The 24689-nt window shown below is 38.7% G+C and overlaps 2 protein-coding genes and 2 pseudogenes across 2 annotated transcripts; 2 read left to right on the forward strand and 2 right to left on the reverse strand.

Moving 5' to 3' along the window:
- LOC115734061 overlaps nucleotides 1–24689 on the reverse strand; it is a 227610-nt pseudogene that overhangs the window by 74794 nt on the left and 128127 nt on the right.
- LOC125314679 (1-aminocyclopropane-1-carboxylate oxidase homolog 5-like) lies at nucleotides 330–2891 on the reverse strand. Its single transcript, XM_048277542.1, has 2 exons — nucleotides 2673–2891; nucleotides 330–668 (listed from the first exon to the last, which is right to left on the reverse strand). The coding sequence occupies exons 1-2, from the start codon at nucleotides 2889–2891 to the stop codon at nucleotides 330–332; spliced, it is 558 nt and encodes a 185-aa protein (XP_048133499.1).
- The window catches only part of LOC115733556, a 92607-nt pseudogene continuing 79388 nt past the window's right edge, over nucleotides 11471–24689 (forward strand).
- LOC125316359 (actin-related protein 9-like) lies at nucleotides 12778–22708 on the forward strand. The gene is made up of 17 exons (XM_048284541.1): nucleotides 12778–13082; nucleotides 14189–14388; nucleotides 14665–14785; nucleotides 17164–17228; nucleotides 17739–17828; nucleotides 18487–18537; nucleotides 18869–19000; nucleotides 19214–19303; nucleotides 19398–19468; nucleotides 19555–19754; nucleotides 19837–19880; nucleotides 19961–20010; nucleotides 20852–20897; nucleotides 21389–21439; nucleotides 22099–22245; nucleotides 22463–22526; nucleotides 22611–22708. The coding sequence occupies exons 1-15, from the start codon at nucleotides 12983–12985 to the stop codon at nucleotides 22240–22242; spliced, it is 1455 nt and encodes a 484-aa protein (XP_048140498.1). The 5' UTR covers nucleotides 12778–12982; the 3' UTR covers nucleotides 22243–22245; nucleotides 22463–22526; nucleotides 22611–22708.

Genomic DNA, 24689 nt, shown 5'->3' on the forward strand with positions numbered 1-24689 from the left:
TGCTCGAAAAGCTTGTATTATTTAACTGTCAAAGTTTAGAGCATTTGCCATTTGAGATGCGCAACCTCACACACTTGAAGGAATTGAGAATCATTCGTTGTCCCATTGTGGAAAAGAATCGCCACGAGGAATGGCCACGGCTTGCCCTCATTCCAGTCATTTTTTGGGAGGATGCAGTGGATGAATCCAACTATTAGCATAGCAGGTAGGTGAAAAGACTATCACCTATCATGTGTTCCTTTCAATTATTTACTTCTTCCGTTAACTAATTTCTCTTCACTATATTCGCAGTGCATATTTATCGAAAGAAGAAAGCGTCTCTCCAGTTTCTAGTTCACCACGGACGTCGTGTTCGGATCGAAATTGCTGCTGTACATAACCTTCCTCATCATGTCGCGCGTGTGGAGCACCTTCTTTGCCTCGTCATCTTCGTGGAACCTCCTCAATCCCTCCTCCTTCCCCATCACGGCTGCTGAAACTCCGGGATTCACTACCCGGAAGAACCCAAGCATCTCTGATGCGCGTCGCATCCTCTCGATCCCCTCCCTCCTCTTGGTTGGGTCGCGGTCGATTTGGCCGAGGTCGATGATTGGGACGCCGAGATTCTCTGAGCCGCTATTCGATTCGAAGCTGTCTTCGGATGTCTCCCGCGGTCGGATGAAGAAATTCTGGGGATTTGGGTGATCCCGGCGTCAACCGAGGGCCGAGGCCTTTGACGTCGGCTTTTGAGTCATCGCTTGCTCTACCGTAGCTACGCTCGCTGGAGTCAGAGGCCAAATCGATAGTAGGCATTGCTCCTCTCTCTCTTTCTCTCAACTGCAATTCAATTTCATTGTGAATGTAAATTTGTTGGAGATGAGTTTGGATTATGAATTGAATGTTATGGAGACATTGCAACGCATGATATGAGCAGTTTCTTTATAGCCGAGATATCGCAATGCATGATATGACTCATATCATGTGATCTACCACTTGCCGAGAAAATGACAGTGATGTTTAATAATGGCTGAGTCTTTGGGGGACGGAGCGGCTAGTAAGCAAGTTTTCCAATTTATGGAAAAGAAAATCTATTAGGACAGAGTTGACATTGATAAATGACATGACGATTTGATGTTGTCTTGGATCCATACTTGCATCATCTTAATATCCGGACTCGATTAGATCAATTGGGTTTCGGATATGTCCCTTCTTAATGGAAACCTCTTGTTTCATAGAAAATCCGGGAAGAGTACATATATTTTTGCCATGCGATTGATTCTAGTTATTGTTGTTGAGCGAGTTGGAGGCCGGCAAGAATTCCACTCTTTATGATAGCCGCACAAAGTGGAATTCGAAGCCGAACCAAACAGAAATGTTCCCGAAAGCGCAATTTTTCTCGTAGTGGATTAGTGTTGTGATTGTCATAGAGAGTATTCGGCACAGTTTCATCTATTGATAACTTATTTCTTTCGATCTTAGATCGATATGTGTTGATCTTCCTCTCCCTCTATTTCGTGCTCTCTTTTGGTTCTGCTTTTGTCTAGAGAATGATCTTTGTTTTTGAGAGTTGTGTTGCTGCTGTCAAATGGAGCAATATAAGTGTCGGTGACCGAGCAAAGAAAAAAGGCAATCTTGTTACGTGGTAGTTTTACATAGATGAACAGATGGGTTTACTTTTATCTTCAAATACATATATCAATAAGACCACCTTTATAAATTTACACGGTCTACGACTTGAAATCTGGAAGTGCATAAGCTCCATCTAGGCCTTTGGAAACGTAATAGGTAGTGTAGTTTGGAAGCGTAGTCTCCTTGCTGATTGATAGGTTGTCTGCTGATGTTAATTCCTTGATGGTTCCATACAGCCGTGTAGTGTCACCCAAGAAGCACGTCATCGACACTCTCGGCCTCTCTTGTCTGCCATGACTCGGTGCTCGACACTCTTAAACCGGTTTTTTGTTGTGAGCCGTGAATGCAACAATTAGTGAAACGTTCTCGGTCCTTCGGTTCTTAGGTCGGAAATGAATGAACACGGTTTCTACTTACTAGTATGATTGCAATCTCAATGTTCATAGATACCAAAACTGCTCGGATAAAAAAAAAAAAAAAGATACCAAAACTGCAGAATATCTAGAATCCACATTGACCGCTCCCATGAAAAACATTGTTTTCAACATGCATCTGTTTCATTTAGGCAATTTTGAACCTGTCAATGTGAGGCTAGCGGGATCTAGCGAAGGTAGAATCAAGTTTAGATGAGTCAAATAGCTCTGTAGGATACTTATACCTGGTAGAGAGAACCCGAAATAAATACCGCGGCTTCGATCTTTTTCAAGAAAATCATCACCTAGTAAATCAAAAAAGCCCAAAGTGTTGTCTCTTTCTCCTTCAAGTTTACTACTACTGTACCAAAGTGAATATGATCTCTACCGGCCATTTGGGAATGGTAAACATGGATTCGTCTTACCAAAGAAAAGTACAGATTGGGAAGGCATAATGTCATATTGCTACGGGGAAGATGCCATGCTAATTTACTTCCCGAATTCTGAAGAGCTCTTCATCTAGCTTAGCATATGAGAGAGTAAAGTAATAAAGGAGAGAAGAGAGAAGAGGATCGCAGTGTGTTGACCAATCAAAACACGGTTTAAGAGAAGCTCATAAATGAACTACGATCTATAGCCGAAGCTACTTACCCGCAAAAGATCTCCGATGATTATCACTAGTGCTCCAGGTATTGGAGGAACGTCGATCCACCGGTTCTCATGAAGCACTTGAAGTCCTCCAATTTGATCTTGGAGGAGAATTGTGAGGAAGTTGTTGTCTGAATGCTTTGTCACATCCAGGGTCAACTCAGGCTCGGGGCATGGCGGACGATAGCGGCACATGATCGAGTGTCCCTTTCCACACTCCATCTCCTTCAAGTGATTTCGGTGGAGTCTTAGCCCTTCTAATAAGAGCTCAAACGGATGATAGCCCGGTCTCATCACATGCTTTGAGTACTCAATTAGCATTTCTCTGCCGCAGATATTGCGATGCATGAGAGAATTGAACTAGAGCTGCCTTCAAAGTATGGTCGGACAGATTCCTAGAGAATACAACAAGGGTACTCGTATTTTGTATCAACTCGGGTGCAAAAGTTTGGTACTACTACCGCAAGAACGCGAATAAAGTCAACTGTCAAGGGAACATCCTTTTTTCTACCCGGAAAGACCATAATGAAAAACCTTTGAGGTTCCTGTCGGTGAAAATGATCAATCATTGAGGATTATCTTCCCGATTCGTCTCATTGATAGCGACTAGACGCAAGATTATAAGCGCCATGACGGGTAGATATAATTTAAGCGAGAAACTTTGCACACATTCGGTGATAGTAATTGCGTCGCCCAACCGAACAAAGAATTGGGCACTTTCATTTCACGAGTGGTCAATACCTACTCTATGGGAGAATTACCAAAACAAGTTCTAAACCTATTGTAATTATGCCTTTCAGTCCTATTTATTTATTTATTTGCTTTTTGGGCAATTGAGTTATAAACCTTTAGCATTTGTGTTAATTCAGTCCATCCCCGCGAATTTTGATCGAAAATCGCCGACATAAACTATAACTATCCTACATAGCGAGGCCGGCACCGACGGGGGTAATTGTTAATAGTATTTTAATATCTTTTTAGTCCGATGAATGCAGAATATCTTGTCCCTTCAATCAGCAGCGGCTGGATTGAAATGACCCATGTTGCGGTTGTATGTGAAAATTTCGTAAGATCTATAGTGTAAAAAAAAATTCTGTTTTGGCCTCCATCTCCTGCTCGAATAATCTGCGCGACCCGTTGACCGCTTCCTCCAAGATGCTCTCGGGCATGGTTGATCACCTGGAACCGGAAGAAACCCCACTTGCGCAATATTCACAAGAACGTACTTCAAGGGGGGTTATTGCGTGATAATTGGTGGAATAGACTTCAACGATTACGTCACGTGTCTAAATCTTGTGCATCCTCATTTTTATACAAACAAACATGAAATGGAACTATAGGACATGTAGAGAGCTCATAGATGTTTGCTTAACTATTAAACATGGTATTTAATATAATGAAGCATGATCGAGTACAAAAAGAGATCAATTAGTTATTTAAATAAATCTATTGAAAACCATAAGTAATAAACGAATTTTCTCACGAGAGAAAATCCAAATTTATTTCATTCATTACTTACTTGAGAGTTCTTTTTCCACCCAAAAACCAGAATAGCTCATGAATTAATAACTAATAATCCAAATTAAAAAAAAAAAACATGTACACATATTTTACCGTTGAGAAAAGTACTAGAAACACAATGATGCAATTAGTATTTAGATTAGCCAACTCTCCCGAGCAGCCCCATTTTGGATATCATGACTTCGAAATAAATACAAAATCTTCATGAAAAATCCAACCGAAAAATTAGATTAAAATCATCACAATGTTGCAATGCTCCTATTATGTAGTTTACACAAAACACCGAATATGTACACTAACATGTTTGAAGCTACTTAGAGATGCATTACTTACAAATTTTCAATATATTTTCGTTTGTCAATATCATAAATATAGAGTTTTGTTAAACTTGTATACTTTTTCCAAAATTCCAACTAAATTATAAACAAAACTTTGTATAAGCTCGTGCAAAGAACCGGAGTTCAACTAGTAGTTTAGTACTCATAACAACTCAAAATTAATTGTGAAGTATCTAATTTTATTGCTGGTAAATTCAGTGTTCAAATCACATTCGTCGCCAAGTTGCATCTGCCATCCCTATGCATGAATGGAAACTAACCGGTACATGTCGGGCCGTGTGATTCACACATACGCATGAAGATTAATAAAGGATACCGCATTTTTGTGTTTTGACATTCTTAAAGAAAAGTCAAGTGTAAATTTGTCTTGCGAAAAATATTATGATTTGAAAATAATTATTTAAAAATGATCGATTGTATCGCTTACAAAGATTAATAGATAAAAATTATTTAAGTTATTTAGGAAAATATTTAGTCATAACTATTGTCAATAACGAAAATATTTTTTATTGATAGATTATTTCAGGTGATACAATCAATTAGTTTTAAGAAAATATTTTGCAATCATTTATTTTCTACGAAATAAATGGAAAGACCATTAATTCGTTTATTTCGTAAAAAATGAATGTTTTATAAAATATTTTTCAAAAAATAATCTCTTATATCCTTTAAAATAGTTAATCAATAGAAACTATTTTGATTATCACCAATAATTTATGTCTAAATATGTTCATGGACGATGAAAATATTTTTTGTTCATTTATTTTTACAAGAAATATTAGAAATAACTTTTAGGAAAGTATTTGTATACTCTCTTTTTTTCGTGAAATGGAGCCTCAAATCAAAAAATTGGATAAAAACCTTGGTTCTCAGTGCCTCTGGGTTGGATTGGAATCACTAGACTAACCAAAATAATATTTTGTTTCTCTTGTGTTGAAACCCTAACTAGCATCGACACGGACACGCGATACAATACGACACAAATCACTAACATATCATTTCTCAAAAAATAGAGAATTTCAACATGTTGGGACATGTTGTATATTAAATATATTTTTATATATATGTGATAAATTATCATGTGTATATTAAAATATTAGCGGTCTTATTCTTCTTCTGCTACTTCTTCTTCCGTAGGGATGCACGATTAGGTTTTTTTTGTTTTTTGTTTTTTTGCTAACTGGGTATATTAATTTTGTGGTAACTAGGTATATGACTTAAGTATATACAAATTTGATAAATTCATATTCTAATTTATTGAAAATGCTTAAAATTAACCCATGCATGTCAAAATAGTACATCGAGATGGTGGACTTGCATGTTGCTAGCATTTCTAGAGCACTCGCCACGTGCTAGTCGTATGTCGAAGAGTGTCGGGCATGGCACAACAAGACACAACACAAAAGCTCCTGAAAAGTATCGGTACTTCCTAGTTGAAACCTCATTGGTCGACAATTAAAGGGGAAAATGTCGTCGTACGTGGCATCGGTTCCTATCTCTGCTGTTAATGCTCGAACTAATTCAATATTTTTTTACTAGTAAATCTGAGGAAAAAGGAGAGATTAAAGGGGAAAATAGTTTTGGACAAGACTCAACATGAGACAGGGGAAGGAACTCTTCGATATGGTGGAAAGATCTCTCCATAGGTTCTCTTCATCTTCCCTCTCTTTAGGGAAAAAAAACATTTAGAGGGAACTTAAGGGCTTCAACGGGTGAAGGTAGACACCTAGTCAATTTCAGCTAACGATTGTTGGGTAGGCGGGTATAGTATCCTCTCACGCCCGGAGTCACAAAGGGAAAAGCTTCGGCTTCCTACTAGGTGGACCCGTGCTTTACACAATGTCTAAATAACCAACTTGTTCATCTAGTACCACCGGTTACTTAGAAACCGTGTGGAGAGTGTCGGTGTTTCCTAATTGCAACCTCGATGGTCAGCAATTAAAGGGAAAACGTCGTCCAATAACATCGGTTCCTATCTCCGTTATCGGTTCTTTGAGTAATTCAATATTATTTTACTAGTAAATCCAAGGAAAAAGGAGAGATTAAAAGGGAAAACGGTTCATAAAGGACCTTTTCAAACAAAATCCAATTAATCCTATGCAAGAATTTTCTCTTTCCGAATTGAAATAATCTTATTCCTAATTCATCTTTTTGCCATGTTTGTTAAGAAAAAAATTGATTTGCTCTTTGACTGCTGATATCTCCCTAGTTTTAAACTTTGATTGATCCGAATATCGTTATGTCGGGAAATAGGGCCCGAAAAACTTATAAGAATAATAAATGTTTTCATTGTCATCTATAGATTTTTCGGTCATCTTACAATGTTCACGCATTCTTGATAAGGTTTATTTACTTATTGGTCCTTCCACGGCATCGATAGTATTCATGGAACTGTAATCTCATTGATTAGGGGTGTGCATGGTCTAGGCCGGTCCGGGCCCCGTTCGGCCCCAGTGGGACCACTAACACCAGTTGTTTAAAGAAATCTAACTCTTAGATTTATACTAATAACTTCAAATCTCAACCATCCAACCTAATAAAATATATAGATGAGTATTTATAATCCTAAAATAATGAAATGGACTAAATTAGGAAGAAAAACACTTAAAACAACTAAAACAAGATTATGCTTATGCATCATTCTCCTCGAGTTGGAAAGAATCAAGTTCAAAGTGGGATTATACTTGTATTTAACTGAATCCAAGTGCAAACAAAATAATGGGTTTGCATAATATAGTTAAGACAAAACACAGATTAAGTCAAGACAAAAACACGATTAGAAACCGCATATTGACAAAAGGCGAGAGGAGCGACAAAGCGGACAAGCAAGAGGCGGTATTGTGAAAGGAGCGAGCGGGGAGGCGAAGGCGAGAGGAGCGAGCTTTGAGCGGAGCTGCATTGGAAATGTAAGAGGAGAGAAGTAAGTGTCGAGCCAAAGATAGAAAATTTAGGTTATCTAATTCTTCAAAAATTTCTAATTTTGTTTCTTATTGTATATATATTATATATTCCGGGCGGTCAAATCCGAGTAGTCTGATCCGGTCCCATCCACTATGGAAACGGGACTGGACCGCCCAATCACCAGTCCCATTTATTAAGATTGAGGACCAAACCGCCCCTTCAAGGACAGGACCAACTCAATCTATTAGGTCCGGTTCAGTTTGCTCATTTCTATCATTGATGTTTTATACACGATTGGTCGGCCATTTCTTAAGTTGTGAATTACAAGATATCGAAAAGAGAAATATTGATTGTGGTGTCTATTTCGATAGACTAATAAGTGATGCATGAACCTATTTATAGGTTCTATGGGATGACTATTATGGTAATAATAGCAACCGTAATCAATCAAAGACATGCATAATCCCAATAGATGTGGAGAATCAAGTAAATATCATAATATCACTAATATCTTATTTGACAAGTAGCTTATTTTTTTGTATCTTTTTCTGGACTGTGGCAAGTAGCTTGTTTGCATGCCCAAGTTATGGAATCCCATTAATGCTTTGCTATAGCGCTTTCATTTGCTTCAAGTTTTGATTTTTTTCCTGTTTGAGTTCGGCGGTCTTGAGTAACAATATAAAATTACTTCCTGGCTTAGAAAATTTGGGGCATACGGATAGACAAGACCGGAGAGAGAGAGAGAGAGAGAGAGAGAGAGAGAGAGAGAGAGCTCACAAAAAACAAGCAAGATGGAGAAACTCGGCGGAAAGTGGGTGTGCATGATCTTCATGTTTGTTCTAGCTTTAGGCTTGACTTATCGTCCAGTGATTGGGGCAAGAACGCTTGTTGCTGTGAACCAAGTGAGAGATGAAGGGACAACTTTCCATCTTCGCATGTTGGAGGAGGAACATCGTTGTTGGGGCAGGAAAATATGCGACCCCCATCGGATTTCAAGCGTCGAGCCCACCGTTATTAAGAATCCCCAGTGAATAACTTGCATCTTTGTTAACGATGTATGTAGAAAGCATAAATAAATTCTGTAGTGTTTGATGGTTACTTTGTTTTTCTCCTTTGGCGAATGTAATTCTATCCCTTTTGAGACGGAGGATATCCGATTGGCTATTGCGATAATTGGTGATTAATTTTTCCTGACTGGCTAACACTGTATGTCGATATGTGTTTGCCCATTGATTAGACGAGAAGAAGCTTTTCGATCTCGCTCCGCCGTGAAAATATTGTGTATGCCGGCCCCTCCACGGTCGAGCATGGCTCTATTACCATTGCCCTCTTTCTCTCTCCAATTATACGACTCTCTCCTTTCTTTTGTGCGTCTTTAAGAAAAAGAACGAAGCCACTCTCTTTTCTTTTTCGCAAGTTACTTTACCCCTCTCGCTCCCAAGAGCCTCACCGGTCGCATCTCGAGCTGCCTTCGCCTCCGTTGTCACAAGGAGTGTTAGAACCGAACTAACCTGAATTGAACCGAACCGGAAGTTCGTGCATTTTCGTGGTGCATTTATTTTACGAAAAATGAGTGATTTGAAAAATATTTTCTAAAAAGTAATCACTTATATCTCTTACAAAAATAAACAAATAGAAAATTTTATCATTGTCTACGAAAATAGTCGGGCATAGAATGTTATCGATAGCGAAAATATTTTCGAAATGCGAAACAAACACATCCTCGGTTCAGTTAATAATCAAAGAATTCAGATAATTTAACGGATTAGTTTAGTTCGGATAACGGATTTTAATTTGTCTCTCTCTTCCTTTCGTGCATGTGCTCAGTCTCCTCTCTCCTTGTTCACTTCTCATCGGAGCTGTGGGCGGCTCCCCTTCCTCTTCTCTCTCTCTCTCTCTCTCTCTCTCTCTCTCTCTCTCTCTCTCTTTTCATCTTTGTGCTCTCTCTCACCGGATGAGAGCGGTGGATGGCTTCTCTCTCCCCCTTTTCATCGTTGCATCTCTCTCATCTTCTACCCAATCCTTTTTGTTTTGATCACATCTCGTGACAGAACAAAACTCCACACTTTCAATCCATGGATATTCTATTGAATGGTGGAAGAAGAGATCGGCTTCAGCCATGGATGAGTTCCGACCAAATCCAGTTCCTTGGCGGTAGATGTGGAAGTGAGGCACCAGATGAAGGAGACGGCCAATTTGGAGAGATGCGATGCCGGCGAATCCCGTGGCAATGACAGAATGAAGCACCGAGGTTGGGCTCCCGGTGGCTGATAAAGGAAAGGCTCGCTTTCATCTCAACCATCATTAACATTCTTTGGAGAAATCGAATTAACATACGCACAACAAAGCACTAGAGATCTCAAACAAAAGAAAAGAAAGAACAAAATAAAAATAAAAATCGGAAAATCAAAGCGAAAACCGAACCAAATCAAATTGAGTTTTTCGGTTCAGCTTGGTTCGAGACGAGTTTTGATTCACTTCAAACATATAAAATTAAAATGAACTGAACCATTAACACCTTAGTTGCCACCTAAAAAAGCCACTCCCAAGAGCCCCCGCCGATGGCCTCCCAAGCTTAGATCCGATGCCTCCACTACGTCACCTCCAGAAGCCACTCCCTCTCTTTCGCACTATCAAGAGCCCTCGCCGACGTGCCCCGCCCAAGTTGCGTGTGCCATGGAATGCGTGAATGGAACCTTGGCCGGTACACGTCGACGTGTGTAATCTATGCATACCCACATGGATAAAGGATTTCAATTCCTTGTGTTATGATCTTCTTAAAGAAAAGAAATAAGGGCGAGTTTATTTAAATAATTTCAAATATATATTCTGAAAATATCACTCATGTCGCTCACAAAGATAAATTAATAAAAGAATTCATCATTTAAATATATTTAGCCATAAATTGTTATCAATAACGAAAATTTTTTGGGTGACTGATTACTTCAGGCTATACAAATGGTTATTAGTTTTAATTTTTTTTTCAACTCATATATTTTTGGTGAAATAACTGGAGTAAAATTACAAAATTGGATCTAGAAAAAATTTCAAATAAAGGTCTATAATGCTCTCATTTTCTCAAACAAGGGCCTGAAGTGGACCTTGTTTCAAATAAGGGTATGAAGTGCCTTTTTGTTTCAAAAAATGGCGTGATTTTCTCTTTTTTATTTTCTTTTTCTTTTTTTCTTTTTTTTCTCATTTCTATTTTTTTATCTTTGTTTCGCCCAGACGCTCACCTGTTTTACCCTCTCTGACTCGGGGAGGCGATTTGATAAATGCACTTCAAAGGGAGGGCTTCTTGATGTATGCTATATGGTCGGGCGGTGTTCATCGTCTCTTCCAAAGATACAACCCGGAGGACTCCGTAAAATTCTTACAAGCGAATAGAAAATTTCTATCCAAAAGAAAAGGGGAAATTTCAACGCCTCTTCTAGTTCCTTGGTCGACCCTCAACGACGATCACACCCTCACTCCAAATCTGTTTGTCTTTGAGGTCACACGACCCCAGCATTGCCATAGCCGGGGTCCGGCGATCTCCTAGGCCCGTGGCAACGACCCAATGAGAGACTTGAGGCTCGTCGTCCTCATTGCCGATGGTGGTGATTGTCGATTTCCTTCTAGCTTTCTTGACTAAATGTCGCCCCTTGAGATTGTCGAGCACTGTCTCTCTTGTCCTTGCCCCGCCTAGAGGTGAGGCCGCCCTTAATGGCCGCAAGGGACGTCTCGCCACGGCCGGCGAGGGCTTGGCAAGGGTCGCCAACCGTGGCCAAAGAAGAAAAAAAAAAGAAGTCGGATAAGAAAATGATGCAAATACTGTTGTTGGTCCTTCTTAAAAATAAAGATGATATTTTAGGTTATTATTTAAAATAAGATCCATTTTAAATTTTTATTTTAAAAAAATGAGACTCGGGCCCGTTTTTTAAAATTTTCCCTTGGATCTATGACCTCGGCTCTCTCTCCTCTGCTCCGGGTTGGGCTGGACCGACCCACCCAAGTAATCTTTTGTTTCTCTTTATGTTTAAGCCTCGTTCGTCAGTAATCAAAACGTCGTCGCTGGGGACATCATCTTCTGTCTCAGTTGTCAGGTCTCTGAATTGAGAGAAAGCGAGAGAGAGACTGACGAGAAAGCTCTTCGACCTCGCTTTGCTTCGCCATGGTGCTCTCTCTCTCTCTCTTCTAATGACTGCTCGAGTCGTTGAGCTTCTTCACTGAACCTCTCGCATTCCTTCTTCAGGATAATTTGAAGACGGCGATTCCTTCGCAGTTCATCTCGGAGAGAGGCTCCAATCTGGTCGTCATCAGCCCTGGTACTCCCACCTCTCTCTTCAACCGAATCGAATAGTAAGCGCCTCGCTCGACCCTAGCTTGAACGTGCTCGTTCCTTGCTTTCCAGGTTCTGCGAACATCAGAGTGGGCCTCGCTCAGCAGAACGCGCCTTTCACCGCCCCTCATTGCATCGCCCGGTACACCAGCCATGTGCCCAAGCGAAACGTGCAAGATCAGGTCCGACCATGTTTCATGACTTTCTTTTTTCTCCGTCTGGTTTTTCGCGCGTGTTTGGTTTTGGCACCGTGGAAGTGATGGTTTGTTGTTGCTTTGGAGTTTCTAGATGCTCAATTCTCAGGTTACGACCGCGCAACACTTGGAGCGAGAGAAGGCGTATGATATTGTGGGTTGACTTCTGCTGTTTGTCTTTAGTTGTGACGTGGGAATGCCTCGAATTTTTGAATTTTTCTCAGTATTAACGTGTGGATTAGTGTACCTGAGATAGCATCGTTGCTGAAGATTCTGTTCTTGGATGAGGAGGTCACGAACAGCAGCTCTTTCCAGCGCAAGGTTTGGGAGATTCCGTTCTTGGTTGAGCTGCTCGCTCGCTTCTGCTTAATTTTCAAAATGATATGGCAGATTTAGAGGAGGCCTTTTGTGTGAACTTCATTGTTTTCATGGTCCAATTATCTTTTTATTCTGTCATTTGAGTTGGCTACTCGAAATTTCAGTATTTTAAGGCAATTGTCTTAACTTATACTCTGTTTTCTTCATACGGTATTCTATGAACTGTTTTGGTCTGTATTAGCACATTGTCCTCTGAGGAAGTTTGTTTCTTTGATGGTTAGGAAAGGACTTGAAAGATTTTTAATGCCTTTTTCTTGACAACTTAGAAATTTCTCCTCTTGTTCTATGTAAATCTACGATGCATTGTTATCCAAGAGGAGACTGCAGAGTAGTTGCACCCTTGGATCTAGGATATTCTCAAATTTAAGTACTGTCAGAGCTCTGTTCCTGCTCCCCAGTACATAACTAAAATAAAATCACCCACCGCCGCCCAAAAAAGAATGGAAGTCTACCCAAAATGCTTGGATGTCTATGTGTCTATGTAAGGACATGTATATGAATGTCCTTTGCTGCCTTTTTTGTGTATTATTTTGCAGTCTTCAGATTCTAATTGCATCATGATATTTGTTATTGGAGTTCGTCCATGATTGTGTCAGGCAAGGCATTTCCTTGTCAATTTGTTTTCACAGTGAAAGAAAAACTGACTTACCTGTTATACAGATGGGACGTGTTGACGCCTATAATCCACAGAATGTTAGGAAAGATTCAGTCTTTTCTTGGACGGATGTGTATGAGAAGCAAAGTTCGACTCTGGTAACAGGTCTATATATAACTATTTTTTTCTATTCATTGGCTAATGGTTTTTCTGAGTTAATTGACTTCACTATGGCTCAGACCTTTTACCTTTCTCTTCTTACTTATGTTATGTACTTCTACTTATTGATATGTCATAGACTCAGAAACCGTGCTGTCAGATCATGGACGGCTTTGTCTGTGCAAAGAAAAATGGCAACATAGTACTTATATTCCCTTATCTAAGATTTGATGTAGTATATACTTCTGTTAATTGAATATTTGTAACAATATAAGATTTTTAGCTTTTGTCTGGGATGGAGCATGTTTCCAATATACTAGATGCCTAGGATAACGACACTCTACCATGAAACAGTGATCGTCTCTATGTCATTTTGGAACTAAGTAGAGAAACTGTGAGGTAGATATAAACTAAAAATTCCATATGATTGTTTTGTCTCTAAGTTGGAGTATCAGGGGTGTTAAGTAACATACCGTGAAATGGAAGCCGTCATCCAAAATATAGATAGCTATCAGGATGGTGCACTCTGTCAATGTTTGGAACTTCTGACCGTCAACCTTCAATCATGTCTGAAGCTAATTTTAACGCAAATGCTTGTTCTGATTATTTCTCCAATGAGCATGCTATATAGTTCTTCCTCCTGTACAAAAGCTGCTGTAGCTGCTAATGTTTTTGAGTAGAAGCATCCAGCTTCAATGCTCCTAGCCTGTAGTCAGTCTACTAAAATTGTTCTGTTGGCTGTATTGGTGCCTTGGTTTGTCTAAGGATGTATGGAGTTGATAAGGTAATGGGTTGTCTTTCATTATTGGCTTGTTTATTCAAGGATATGTGGAGTTGGCTTTCAGCTAGAGCAATGATCTTGGCATTTTGTAAATAGCGAAGCTTGCTAGATGACCTACAGAGTGAAAAGTGGAAGCATTCTTTTTTTTTTTTTTAAGCATGCAACTATGTGTCACCTACATTTATTGTTGCCAAACTATATGCATTGTCAAGGTTGTTTTTTCATACATGAGTTGCGTAATGCAATATAATTTTTTTTTCATGCTGATATTGAATCTGCAGAAAGTCTTTAGTTTGTGCTTTTGTATATGACTTGCACCTTTGCTTTGCAGATAGCTCAGAGGATAAAGAATTGCCTAGTACTTCGTTGGACCAACATGAGGGAGTGGATATGGACTTAGGTGAATGTAAATACAAAATGTTCATTTGTGGTGAGGAAGCTCTGAAAATATCACCCACAGAGCCTTACTGCTTCCGCCGTCCCGTTCAAAGAGGTCATTTTAACATTTCGCAAGACTATCCTGCGCAGCAGGTGAGATACCCTAAATATTACGCGTTGAAAGAAGTTGCTGTCTGATTATTACTGAGTTCCACTCTTTCACTCCTTGGAGGTGCACATTAAGTGCATTGCTTAGTTAGATTCATTGGTATCTGTAGCCTCATCCGGAATCAGTTCTAACCATCCAGCAAAACACCTGTAATATAAAGTATTGCATGCATTTGCTATACGATAGTAGTTTGGATATGGTGAAGTAGAAAAAGAATGATAGGGTAAGATGTTGCTCATCCCTATAATTTTGCTTCACAGGTGTATGAGGATTTGCATACTATCTGGGACTGGATATTGGTGGAGAAATTGCATATACCCCAATCTGAAAGGAATATGTATTCTGCCATTCTTGTGTTGCCAGAGACATTTGACAATTGCGGTACTTATTTGCTTTGCTTTCATTATGTTCATTTGCTTGTATCCACGAAGATTTTACTATTGGTTTTTCCGCTTATGCATTTCATATGATCTCTGTGTTGTAAGTGGATGCATGAATATATGGTCGAGTATAAATAGAGAATTGGTATTATGGTTTCTTCCCATGCTTCTTCTTCATTTTTTTCTTGCGGTTCATTGGCTGATTTTTCTTTGGTTTATCTTTACGAATGGATTTCTTTTTCTATGATTGAGAAGTAGTATACCATTGCTGTAGCTGAAGATAGCTCCAAAAAAGGACCTTTAAGATCTCAAGTAATGTAACGATCTTTAGGTTGAAAACGAGAAACTTAAATTTGCTGGGATTAATGCTTTTTGGCGGATTTTGTTGCATCTTTTTGAGCAATTGTTTGCCTTTTCTTAAGCTCTACCGCATGGAGCAGTAGTAAATTATAATGGTCTTTTTGTGTCAGGAGTTTATACCAGGCGCAGTTTTTGTGTGTCTGAAATAGAACTTTGGATATAAGGTTGAGTCATATGTTTGATCTTATATCAACTTCTTCTCACCTTTTTTTTTTTTCAAGCACTCTATGATTCTTCAGATGGCGGTGTGTCAGATTCATATTGCAAGATGCAACAAAATCCACAAAAAAAAGCATAATATAGACTAAAATATCTGCAAAAAAAGCATAATATAGACTAACTGTCGAAGAGTTATGGAGGATTGCCACGCCTGTTAAAATGATTCTCAATAAAAACCTCTTCAAAAGTCGATGAATAAGTTTTGAAGTAAATGCCTCATTTGCCTCTCCTATAAGCTACTAACATATATCTCTCTTTAATAATACTGTTGCAGGAATTGAATGGAATCCTTCAATCTCTTCTTCTCCTTGCTTTTGCTAACATGCATTCTTATCCATGCCCGGAGCTCATTCTTGACCGTGGCTGTTAGGATCTGATCCGGACTGTAAGATCTTATTTGAAACTTAAGTAGGACCTGAATTAGCTAGGATCTTTACATGGTTCTGATTGTAAGCTAAAAGTCATACGATCAACGCAATCCCACTCATCCCATCAGTCCAATCTTGACATACTTCAACCTTGAAAGATGTAATCCTAATATCTGTTTGATAGAATTATAGATTATTCTTGTGGAAGAGGTATATAAGCTGTAAATTCGCACCATTTGGAGGATTATCGTCACACAATGTTCATAATTATTAAATTCGCATGACTATTCAAGATTTTTTTATTGTTGGTGTAATTTTAGAATCTTACGATCCACAAATTGATATTATGATTCGATCCCTTGGACACCTTCGTCGTTCATAATTAGGATTCCGATCCAAACAACCTTGTTCTTACTATAGAAAGCTCAGCCAAGAAAGCACCAACAGTGCTAAAGCAGTGTTCCAGAAATGTCATGTCTTTGGGGTGTGTCTTAGTAGGTGGTTTAACCATCTCCAGGGCATATTTACAAAGGAAACACCTAAACCAGAATTAAAGCCATTCTGCATGTTACTGATTGTCAAAATGCTATTGAAGACTGCCTTCTTGTATAGGGAAAGAGAGCTACTTTTGGAGGAACTTCCTTTACTAGATCCGCCTTCATGGGAAATCAACCTCCTCACTCAAATTTGTCTCAAATGACAGATTAGTGTATGGTTTGATCGAAAATACCTGCTAATAGACCAAGACCAAATGATCCTTATCTTCATTGCTATTCACACCCTCAAGATTGTAACGAAGAATGAAGAAATACCTCACCATCTCAATTCCCAATCTTAAGTGTTCCAAACAATATTCAATTTCCATCAGGTGCTGTAGTGACCAGTATACAAAAATCTCAAAATTGTGCTGGCTTGCTACAAGCCTTAAAAGAATCAGGCAATAACTGTTTAATGAGTGATTTTACACTTGAACCACCATGCCAGAAGGAGATAGAAAACTTTATACTCAATAGATTATGATGGATGAGCTATCCTTCTCTGATCAACTTCCAGTCTATAAGTGCTCCTGCTCCCTTCAATCATCCATGCTATGCAAGAATTTCTGTTAAGTAGTTCATTAGGGTTGAGAATGTGGTTTAGCTTAAGTAGTTAAAGAGTTCTGCATTATCCCATTTATTGGGGTGAAATTCTGTAAGCTTAGACATGTTGCTGATGGAAGAGGTATTTACCTAGATTCTTCAGTGGATTCTTTGTCCTTAGTTATATGCGTTTCCAACCAGCTTGCGTTGTTTTCTTGTAAGTTTAGCTTTTTGTATTGAATACATGTATCCAGAATCTAGAGAATGGGTTCTTGGTTATTTTTCTTTTTTTCTTTGCCGGGGAATCTAGCAGATTCCAAATTGAATTTTCTGATTTCTCTGGTTATAAGCAGAAATTAAGGAAGTGCTATCTATAGTGTTGCGGGACTTGCAATTCAGCTCAGCTGTGGTACACCAGGTTGGGAACCTTTCTGCCTTCCGATGACTTGCAGAAATTTATTCCCATTTGTAACTGTGAAAGATAATTCAACATCAACATCAACATCACCTTTATCCCAAACTAGTTGGGGTCGGCGGTCGATGAACCCAAAAATAAATAAAATAAAAGCAAGACCGATTGAGGAAAAAGAAATAATTATTTAAAAATAAAAATATATAAATAGTATGTGCTCTTAGCATGTTTCACTGTTCCGATGACAATTCCCCACCATCATAAAATTGTTATAATTTTTATGGACGTGCGTGTTTTCTAACTGCGTTAGCAGATTATTTACAGCTGGTTTACTTTGCACGGCACTAACTTTTTCCAAACGCTTGCTTTTTTCTCTTCTGCACTCTTCATGCTCCAAATTGTGTGTTGAGTCTCATGATGTGATCAGCGTCCTGGACAAATAATTAGGTATCCTATACATTCCCGCTGTTTTCTCCATTAGTAGAGATATTATATTGACCTAAACTGATTTCTCAGGAAGGTCTTGCTGCAGCTTTTGGGAATGGTTTGTCAACTGCATGCATTTTAAATATTGGAGCTCAGGAGACTTCAGTCATATGCATTGAGGTACTTGTGGTTCTTTTACTTTTTACCTCCATTGGAGTATAAGTCTTCCTTTTGGTAATACAGATCAAATTGACGAGTAATTTCAACATAGATTGACCTTAGATATAACATCCTTTCATAAATCGAAGGAAAAGAAAAATGAGCTATCCTCGTTTGTGTTTGTGCATGGCCTGTGCCCAGAATAATTATTTGTGAAATCCGTATTGCCCAGTAATTATGATGAAAGAGAGTGCATTTTCCACTTCCAACATCATTCTTGACTTGTTATCACCAATACCAGCAGTGAAATTGTTGCTCCTGCCTCCATGCTTATTTACCTCTTTGTTAGAAATTTCTTGTTCCACCATCTCTCATTTTGTTAATGATAGTGTCACCTCCAAATTAATGGATGAAAACTGAATCACAATGACTGAGAAATTCTGTTTAGGTTTGTATTGTGCCTATGGCACTCTCTTTTTCTAAACCTTTAATGCTGCGTTTCATATGTCTGATTAACATTCTTCTGGTAAACAAATGACCCTCATGGGTGCCAATATTCTTTGAACAAAATGAAACAAATTAAGTTTTTACGCATTCTGCCTGGACTTTATATCTACTGATGACTTTAAAAACTATGATATATTATGCTCATTTAATGAAGGAATTTTTTAAATGTCAGGATGGAGTGGCTCTACCTACCTCTGAGAAGACATTACCATTTGGTGGAGAGGTGCTGCTTAATATTTGTCATTGTTCTGGGCTTACTGCAGTATATCTGGATTAGCCTGGCTACCATCATATGCAAAATGTTTAAAGTTGATTTTCCTCACCACCTTACATACATTTGCTTGTAGTATATGAGGTCTGGCTATAATTATTTGGCTTCGCTCTTGATATAGAGAGCTTTTGACAAAAAAAATTATACTTTTATCTTGAGATAACTTAATTCAGCGTGCAGGTTTTTATTATTTATCCCATATGTCTAGTTTCTTGCTTCATTGGACTTGAAACTATTTCTTGAACATCAATGATTATGATATTGATGAGTAATGTGGTTTCAGGATTTATCCAGATGCCTCTTATGGACCCAGAGGCATCATCAAACTTGGCCTCAAGTTCGCACAGACATGTTGACCAAGCCTATAGACATGTTGATGCTAAATGAACTGAAAAAATCCTACTGTTACATCCAAGTGAGTCTGATTTGAGAATTAAGATTCAGTGTTCAAAAAATTCTTATGCTCGTGAGCACTAAGAACTTGCAACTATGCTCCAGTTATAATGGTAGAAACCCCATGTGAGAATGGGGATTTATTCAGTTTACGAACCATATATATGTATCGCACTACGTGCAGAAACATGTGTTGCATACTCTCTTTCAGACAAACTAAATTCTGTGCTTACGGGAGGGGGAAGTTGATGCTGTAGCAGTTGTTCAGTCATATGAGGATGGGATGCCAGCTGCGTCTCATAGGACGAGGCTTACTGCTCTCAATGTATATTTCCCAAAATGAAATCTCATCTCTATAGTACTTTGCTTATTAGATGTTTAGCTGTTTAGAGATGGACTAATGGTTCTTTCCTCCTTAGGTACCTCCTATGGGTTTGTTTTATCCGACGCTTTTGGTTCCAGAAGTATATCCTCCACCGCCTCGTTCTTGGTGAGTGAGATTGTTATGTTCAAAAAACTGTTCAGAGCAAGTTTAATCATGATAAACCTTCTCTACCGCGGTGATTGTTTTACCAGGTTTAATGATTATGAGGATATGCTAGAAGAAACATGGCATTTTGATTATCCCAGACAACCGGACATGGCGGATAGTCTCTATCCTGGTTTTAACATTGGATTGCCAATGTGGGGCAGCTATCCGATATTTCAAACAAAACCTAAGAAGGAAGAGAATGTTGGCCTTGCTGAAGCAATCACTAGTAGTATTCTTTCAACTGGTAGGTCCTTACCAATTTCTTGAACTCTGCTTGCAGAATGTCATGTCTTATGAAAATTATAACTTTTATATTGCTTTGACAGGGCGTATCGATCTCAAGAGAAAACTGTTCTGTAGCATACAACTGGTGAGTCTTGTGCACACAGTGAGATGTTCTTTGAATTACTCTATATTGACTAGGAAAAATGACTCAATCTCGTGATTTAGATCGGTGGAGTAGCTCTGACTGAGGGTCTCATTCCTGCTGTGGAAGATAGGTTAGTTTTACTTATACTTTAAACATTTGCAGAATCGTGGCTTTGTGAGTATTCTGGCGCAGTGACAGGATTTCATGTTTGACTCTGTATAAACGGGTGTAAAGAGCCTTGTCAATGCTGAAAGAAAATCAATGAATTTGTTTACCGAAATCTGCTGGAGTAATCCCTCCTTAAATCAAGATATTGGCCTCTTTTCTGGCAAATGTTTAGAGAAGGATCGCATTAATATAGACCATGAGCTATTTACATGTATATTTCGAACTTTTGAGTCCATGATATTCAAAACCCTAAGTTATTCTTCTATGTTAATATCTTTTATACTGTTGATTGCTTATCCTGTATTTGAGCGCCCTTGTGGTTTTGACGGCTATTTTGTATATGGCTTTAGTTTTGTGGGCTCTTTTTGAAAATGGGTTTGCACCCCCTTGGTGCCCTACAGTTGAACTTTTCTATCTATCAAGCAACCATCCTCTTAGGATTTGCAATGTCAGCTCCTGTTTATTTACATCCCATCCCATCCCAACCCACGAACAAACAACACACAACCCCCGCACCCCCAACCCCCCCAAACCAAAATAAAAATAAAAAAAAACAAACAAGGGAAGAAAAAACAGAGAATGGTGTTTTCTTTTGTTTTCTATGGTCTCTTCCATTTAAATAGGAGGATTTTTGTTTGGAGGACTTAATAGTCCAAATGTTGGGTCAATAATAATGTGTCTCGGTGCCCATCATGGACTCTGGTGTCATTGTCCAGTATTTTTTTTTTTTTCCAAAGAACATTTCCAATAGAAATTCCGAAGCCTAAATTGGTTCTCATTACTAATTGATTCTGTTGTTACAGAGTATTGCATGCAATTCCTTCAAATGAAGCAATTGATACGGTCGAGGTCAGTACACTCTTTTGTTGCCTTGTCGCTGTCATGTTAAGTACTTCTTTGCTATATTTAGTTGTGGACTAGTCGTGGAGATTAGCTGGTCATGCAGCTTATTTTCATATTATTGGCAACCACATGATAAGCGGCATAAATTAGCACGATGTTTACATGTTAAATAGGTCGATTTGTGGATTTTTTTTATTGCTGGAACAAAGGACTACATTCTATCTATGTTCCTCAGTTGTAGTTATCCAAATTTCTTAAAACACGTCTCATTCAAAGGGTGTAGAGGCTTGGGTTTTTCTGGGCATATCATTTGTATCTCATGACTTGAGTTTGTCACCATTCCATGTCGTCTGCTTTGAAGATTTCGTCATAAAGGTTAACGAGATGTGCAGTATTCTTAAGCTAGACTTACCAACAATGCATGTGAGGTGAAAATTCCAATAGGACTAAATTTGTGCACTTTTGGATTGAGCAAACTGAGTTGTTGTCTTAAACAGGTTTTGCAATCAAGAACGCACCCTACTTTTGTGTCATGGAAAGGTGGAGCAGTAAGATAAGCATTGTCTCATAACATCTTCTCACTATTTTTTGCTGTAAGAAGATGAATTTTGACTAAGACTCTGTAACTGGGAGTTGAACATGACTCATTTCTTTTCCTGCCTGATGGAGACTGGGAGCTGTTTTGTATAAGAAATTCTGTTGGTTTTAAATCAAAATATGCAGAACATATTCGCCAACATCCCCTTTTACTCAGCCAATAATTATGGGGGTAAAGGCAAACATTGCATTTTCCAAAAGTACGCGCCTTGTTTAAATACAGCATCTTGAAGACAAAGAAAAGCTTCTTCAAAGAGAGACATACCATGTTTCCATGGTAATCAAACTCGTCACATAACATTGATGATATCCTCAAGTTAGACCTTGTCATGGTCTTTTGAATAGTGGATTTGAACACTGGCTAACTTAAATATATTCAAATATTCATGTCCATCATTCGAACTCGCAACTTCTTAGTGATGAGCTTGCTTGTTTAATTTAAGTTGTAGCCTTTCTTAACTTGGTTGATTCTCAGGCTATTAATTTGAAGTGCAACCTGAAAATTTTTGGGTCAAAATCTGATATTTCTCTTAGTATTGAAAGACTATTGCTGGGAGTATTCTGATAGATTAAATATTCCTCTTACTGTGGCATGCTTTGTTCTCAACAGATTTTAGGAATTCTTGATATTGGCCGAGATGCTTGGATACATCGAATGGACTGGATTCACAATGTAGTCCATGTTGGTATCGGCAGAAAGTACAAGGACTCTTATTATGTACAACCACAAGCAACATGTTACATAAACTCTTGAAAGGTAAAACAATTGGGGCTCATAGCTACTCCCATTAAACTGGTCAGCGGACATGCTCTTATTACGACTTTCGGGATAGTCTATGTTACTATCTCACTACTGGATGTTCGAAACTTCATTTGAGGACATTGATTGCTGATCTCGATGGGTCTAAATACACTTGTGTCTACCAGGCAGGACCAGATGTTGAAGTTTAAAATCATCTTCACTTGTGCAGCAGTTGTAGCAGGTGGTTTCCCCTTCTAAGCGTTCTGTGGGGCAAGGTTGCAAGGCTGTTAAGAATTGCAATTGTCAGGTGTCCCATCCGAACGATTGCATAACTGCAGGGTGGTTATAACTGTTGCATTTCTTTCCTTCGTTCTGATCAGAGTTTGCACATCCTAATTAATATGGCTTCTTGTTGATAGTCGAAGTGGATCCGAAGTCGGCTGGTTTTTGTGGACAAAGAAAGCGAGTGCTTCTTCTGTGGCAGTATCAGGCGGCTGGAAGGGTACTTGGTGATACTGATAGATTGCATTCCTCCCCTACTTCTTTTGCCGCAAAATATGTTGAAATCGTCTCCTCCCCCCCCTGCATAATATCAAGTTTCTTTTCCCGCAAAATATGTTTTCTTCACTTAGAATAAATCAAAACGAACTACTAATCCGAGTTAATTTCCATGCAAAACCATGCTGGCCTTTCATGTATTGAAACGAACGGAATCAGTTTTTCCAGATTTTCCTTCTATTTGGTTTGCGCGGTTGAATCAAAGGACGGTTTTGCACCCTTCAAGGTCTTGTTACCGGTACTAACATATAACGTAGCATAGTGCACAATCGCCTATCAAAAGGTCCCGTTGATGTTCATCTGGCTGAACCTCTTGTTTTCGTGTGCTGCAATCACCTATCAAAGGAACCCGTTGATGTTCGTCCGGCTGAATTTCTTTCTTTCGTGTACTGCACTTCACGTATTTTCGCTTCGAATTCTATGGAATGAATTTATTACACTTCGAATCACCACGATTTCTTGAACTTCTGGTGCTTTTCGAACTCTTACATTTAGAACTTTTTGGACATTTAGTAAGGCAAGACTTTACTTATTTTTTTCAACATAAAATCGACTTTTGAACAACTTTTTTTCTTCATTATCTTTTTCTTTTCTATTTCTCTCGCCACGTGCAAAACGTGCGATTTCATGCTAATACAAGGCATGAAGACACCAAAGCAAGTCCCAGTAGATGGATACTCCTATTTTCACAAAAAGAAGCTCTATAAATAAACGCCCTTGTTTTCCTCATTTTTCCTTTTGCACCCCCGGCCTTCGCTTTTCGCGCCATCTTTTTTCCCTTTTTTTTTTTTTACCAACATTTTACGAGCCAAAAATCCTGCAGCTGAAAATCCTGTCCTCTGCCACTGTTCAAGAAGAACATCAAGAGCGTGTCTTGTTGCCTATGAAAGCGCAAGGAGAAAAATAAACACAGCATATCAAACTGAGGAGCCTTGCCAGAGAGAAATTTGCTCTTATTGTAGTTTCATCTTTAATAGGAAATGCATTTGCTGAGAAATGTTTTCTCCGACAAGTATATAAAAGATTGAACAAGGCATACACTACATGGTATCAACAAGTTTTGCTCGATTGAAGTTGCTGAGAATCTCACATGAAAAAAAGGCTTCTTATTGGTTGGCCACCTCCACCTTTTCTAACAATATTTTTTTCTTAACCCTAGAGCAAGGTGCCTTTGTGTTTTCCATCATGCTCCACAAGATACTGATAGGGCCAAATATTTTTTCACACCAAATATTTATTAGTGTCCGCCAATTCATAACAGGAATGGACTATTAGATGAGAGACTACCTCTACCAAAAACCAGGCTTAAACTATTTGTGTAGATGTGGCCATTTTGTGAAAAAAAATGTGCCCAAGAAGCAGGTTTTTACATCTTAAGGGTGCGCATCGTAACACTTCTGAAAGTGGATTTCTGCTCTAGATGGGCTCCAAAAGGCAATACAATGCTCACAATTCATTTTTGTACCAAAATAAGTATACCAAAGTCTAGCTAACATATGGCCTAAGGAAACAATGTTAGGCACTTCACGAAAGCCGATAAAGGCCACAATAGCACAATGGTAGATGAAATTCGTAAAACACTGTGCATAATAAAGCCACATTATTGCTAGTGTTAATCCATTTACAGCCTAATAATGCATGGAAACTTCCACTTATTAACTGATTTGTTGTGATAATCCTTTTACCATCTATTAAAGGAATAATCATGGGAGACATAAAATGATCAACAATAACTACGAGTGGATAATTCGAGGGTATCAATTCGGAGCAACAACGAAGCATTGTTGGCCAAATTTATACAAGGCTGTGGAGAAGCAATGATAAACCATACATTTCGTGTGTCATTAGTCCGGTTTCTTCCCGCCACAATGACATGCCCATTCTCAACAATCTCACAGTTG

The sequence above is a fragment of the Rhodamnia argentea genome, chromosome 1, assembly GCF_020921035.1.
Source record: "Rhodamnia argentea isolate NSW1041297 chromosome 1, ASM2092103v1, whole genome shotgun sequence".
Lineage (NCBI taxonomy): Eukaryota > Viridiplantae > Streptophyta > Magnoliopsida > Myrtales > Myrtaceae > Rhodamnia > Rhodamnia argentea.

Coding starts and splice junctions, on each gene's coding strand:
- LOC125314679 (XM_048277542.1), bottom strand. CDS start 2,891: ATGGAGTGTGGAAAGGGACACTCGATCATGTGCCGCTATCGTCCGCCA. Junction 669..2,672: donor TCATCGGAGATCTTTTGCGG/GTAAGTAGCTTC, acceptor CCAAATCCCCAG/AATTTCTTCATCCGACCGCG.
- LOC125316359 (XM_048284541.1), top strand. CDS start 12,983: ATGGGACGTGTTGACGCCTATAATCCACAGAATGTTAGGAAAGATTCA. Junction 19,469..19,554: donor CCTCCACCGCCTCGTTCTTG/GTGAGTGAGATT, acceptor TTGTTTTACCAG/GTTTAATGATTATGAGGATA. Junction 21,440..22,098: donor TGTCATGGAAAGGTGGAGCA/GTAAGATAAGCA, acceptor TGTTCTCAACAG/ATTTTAGGAATTCTTGATAT.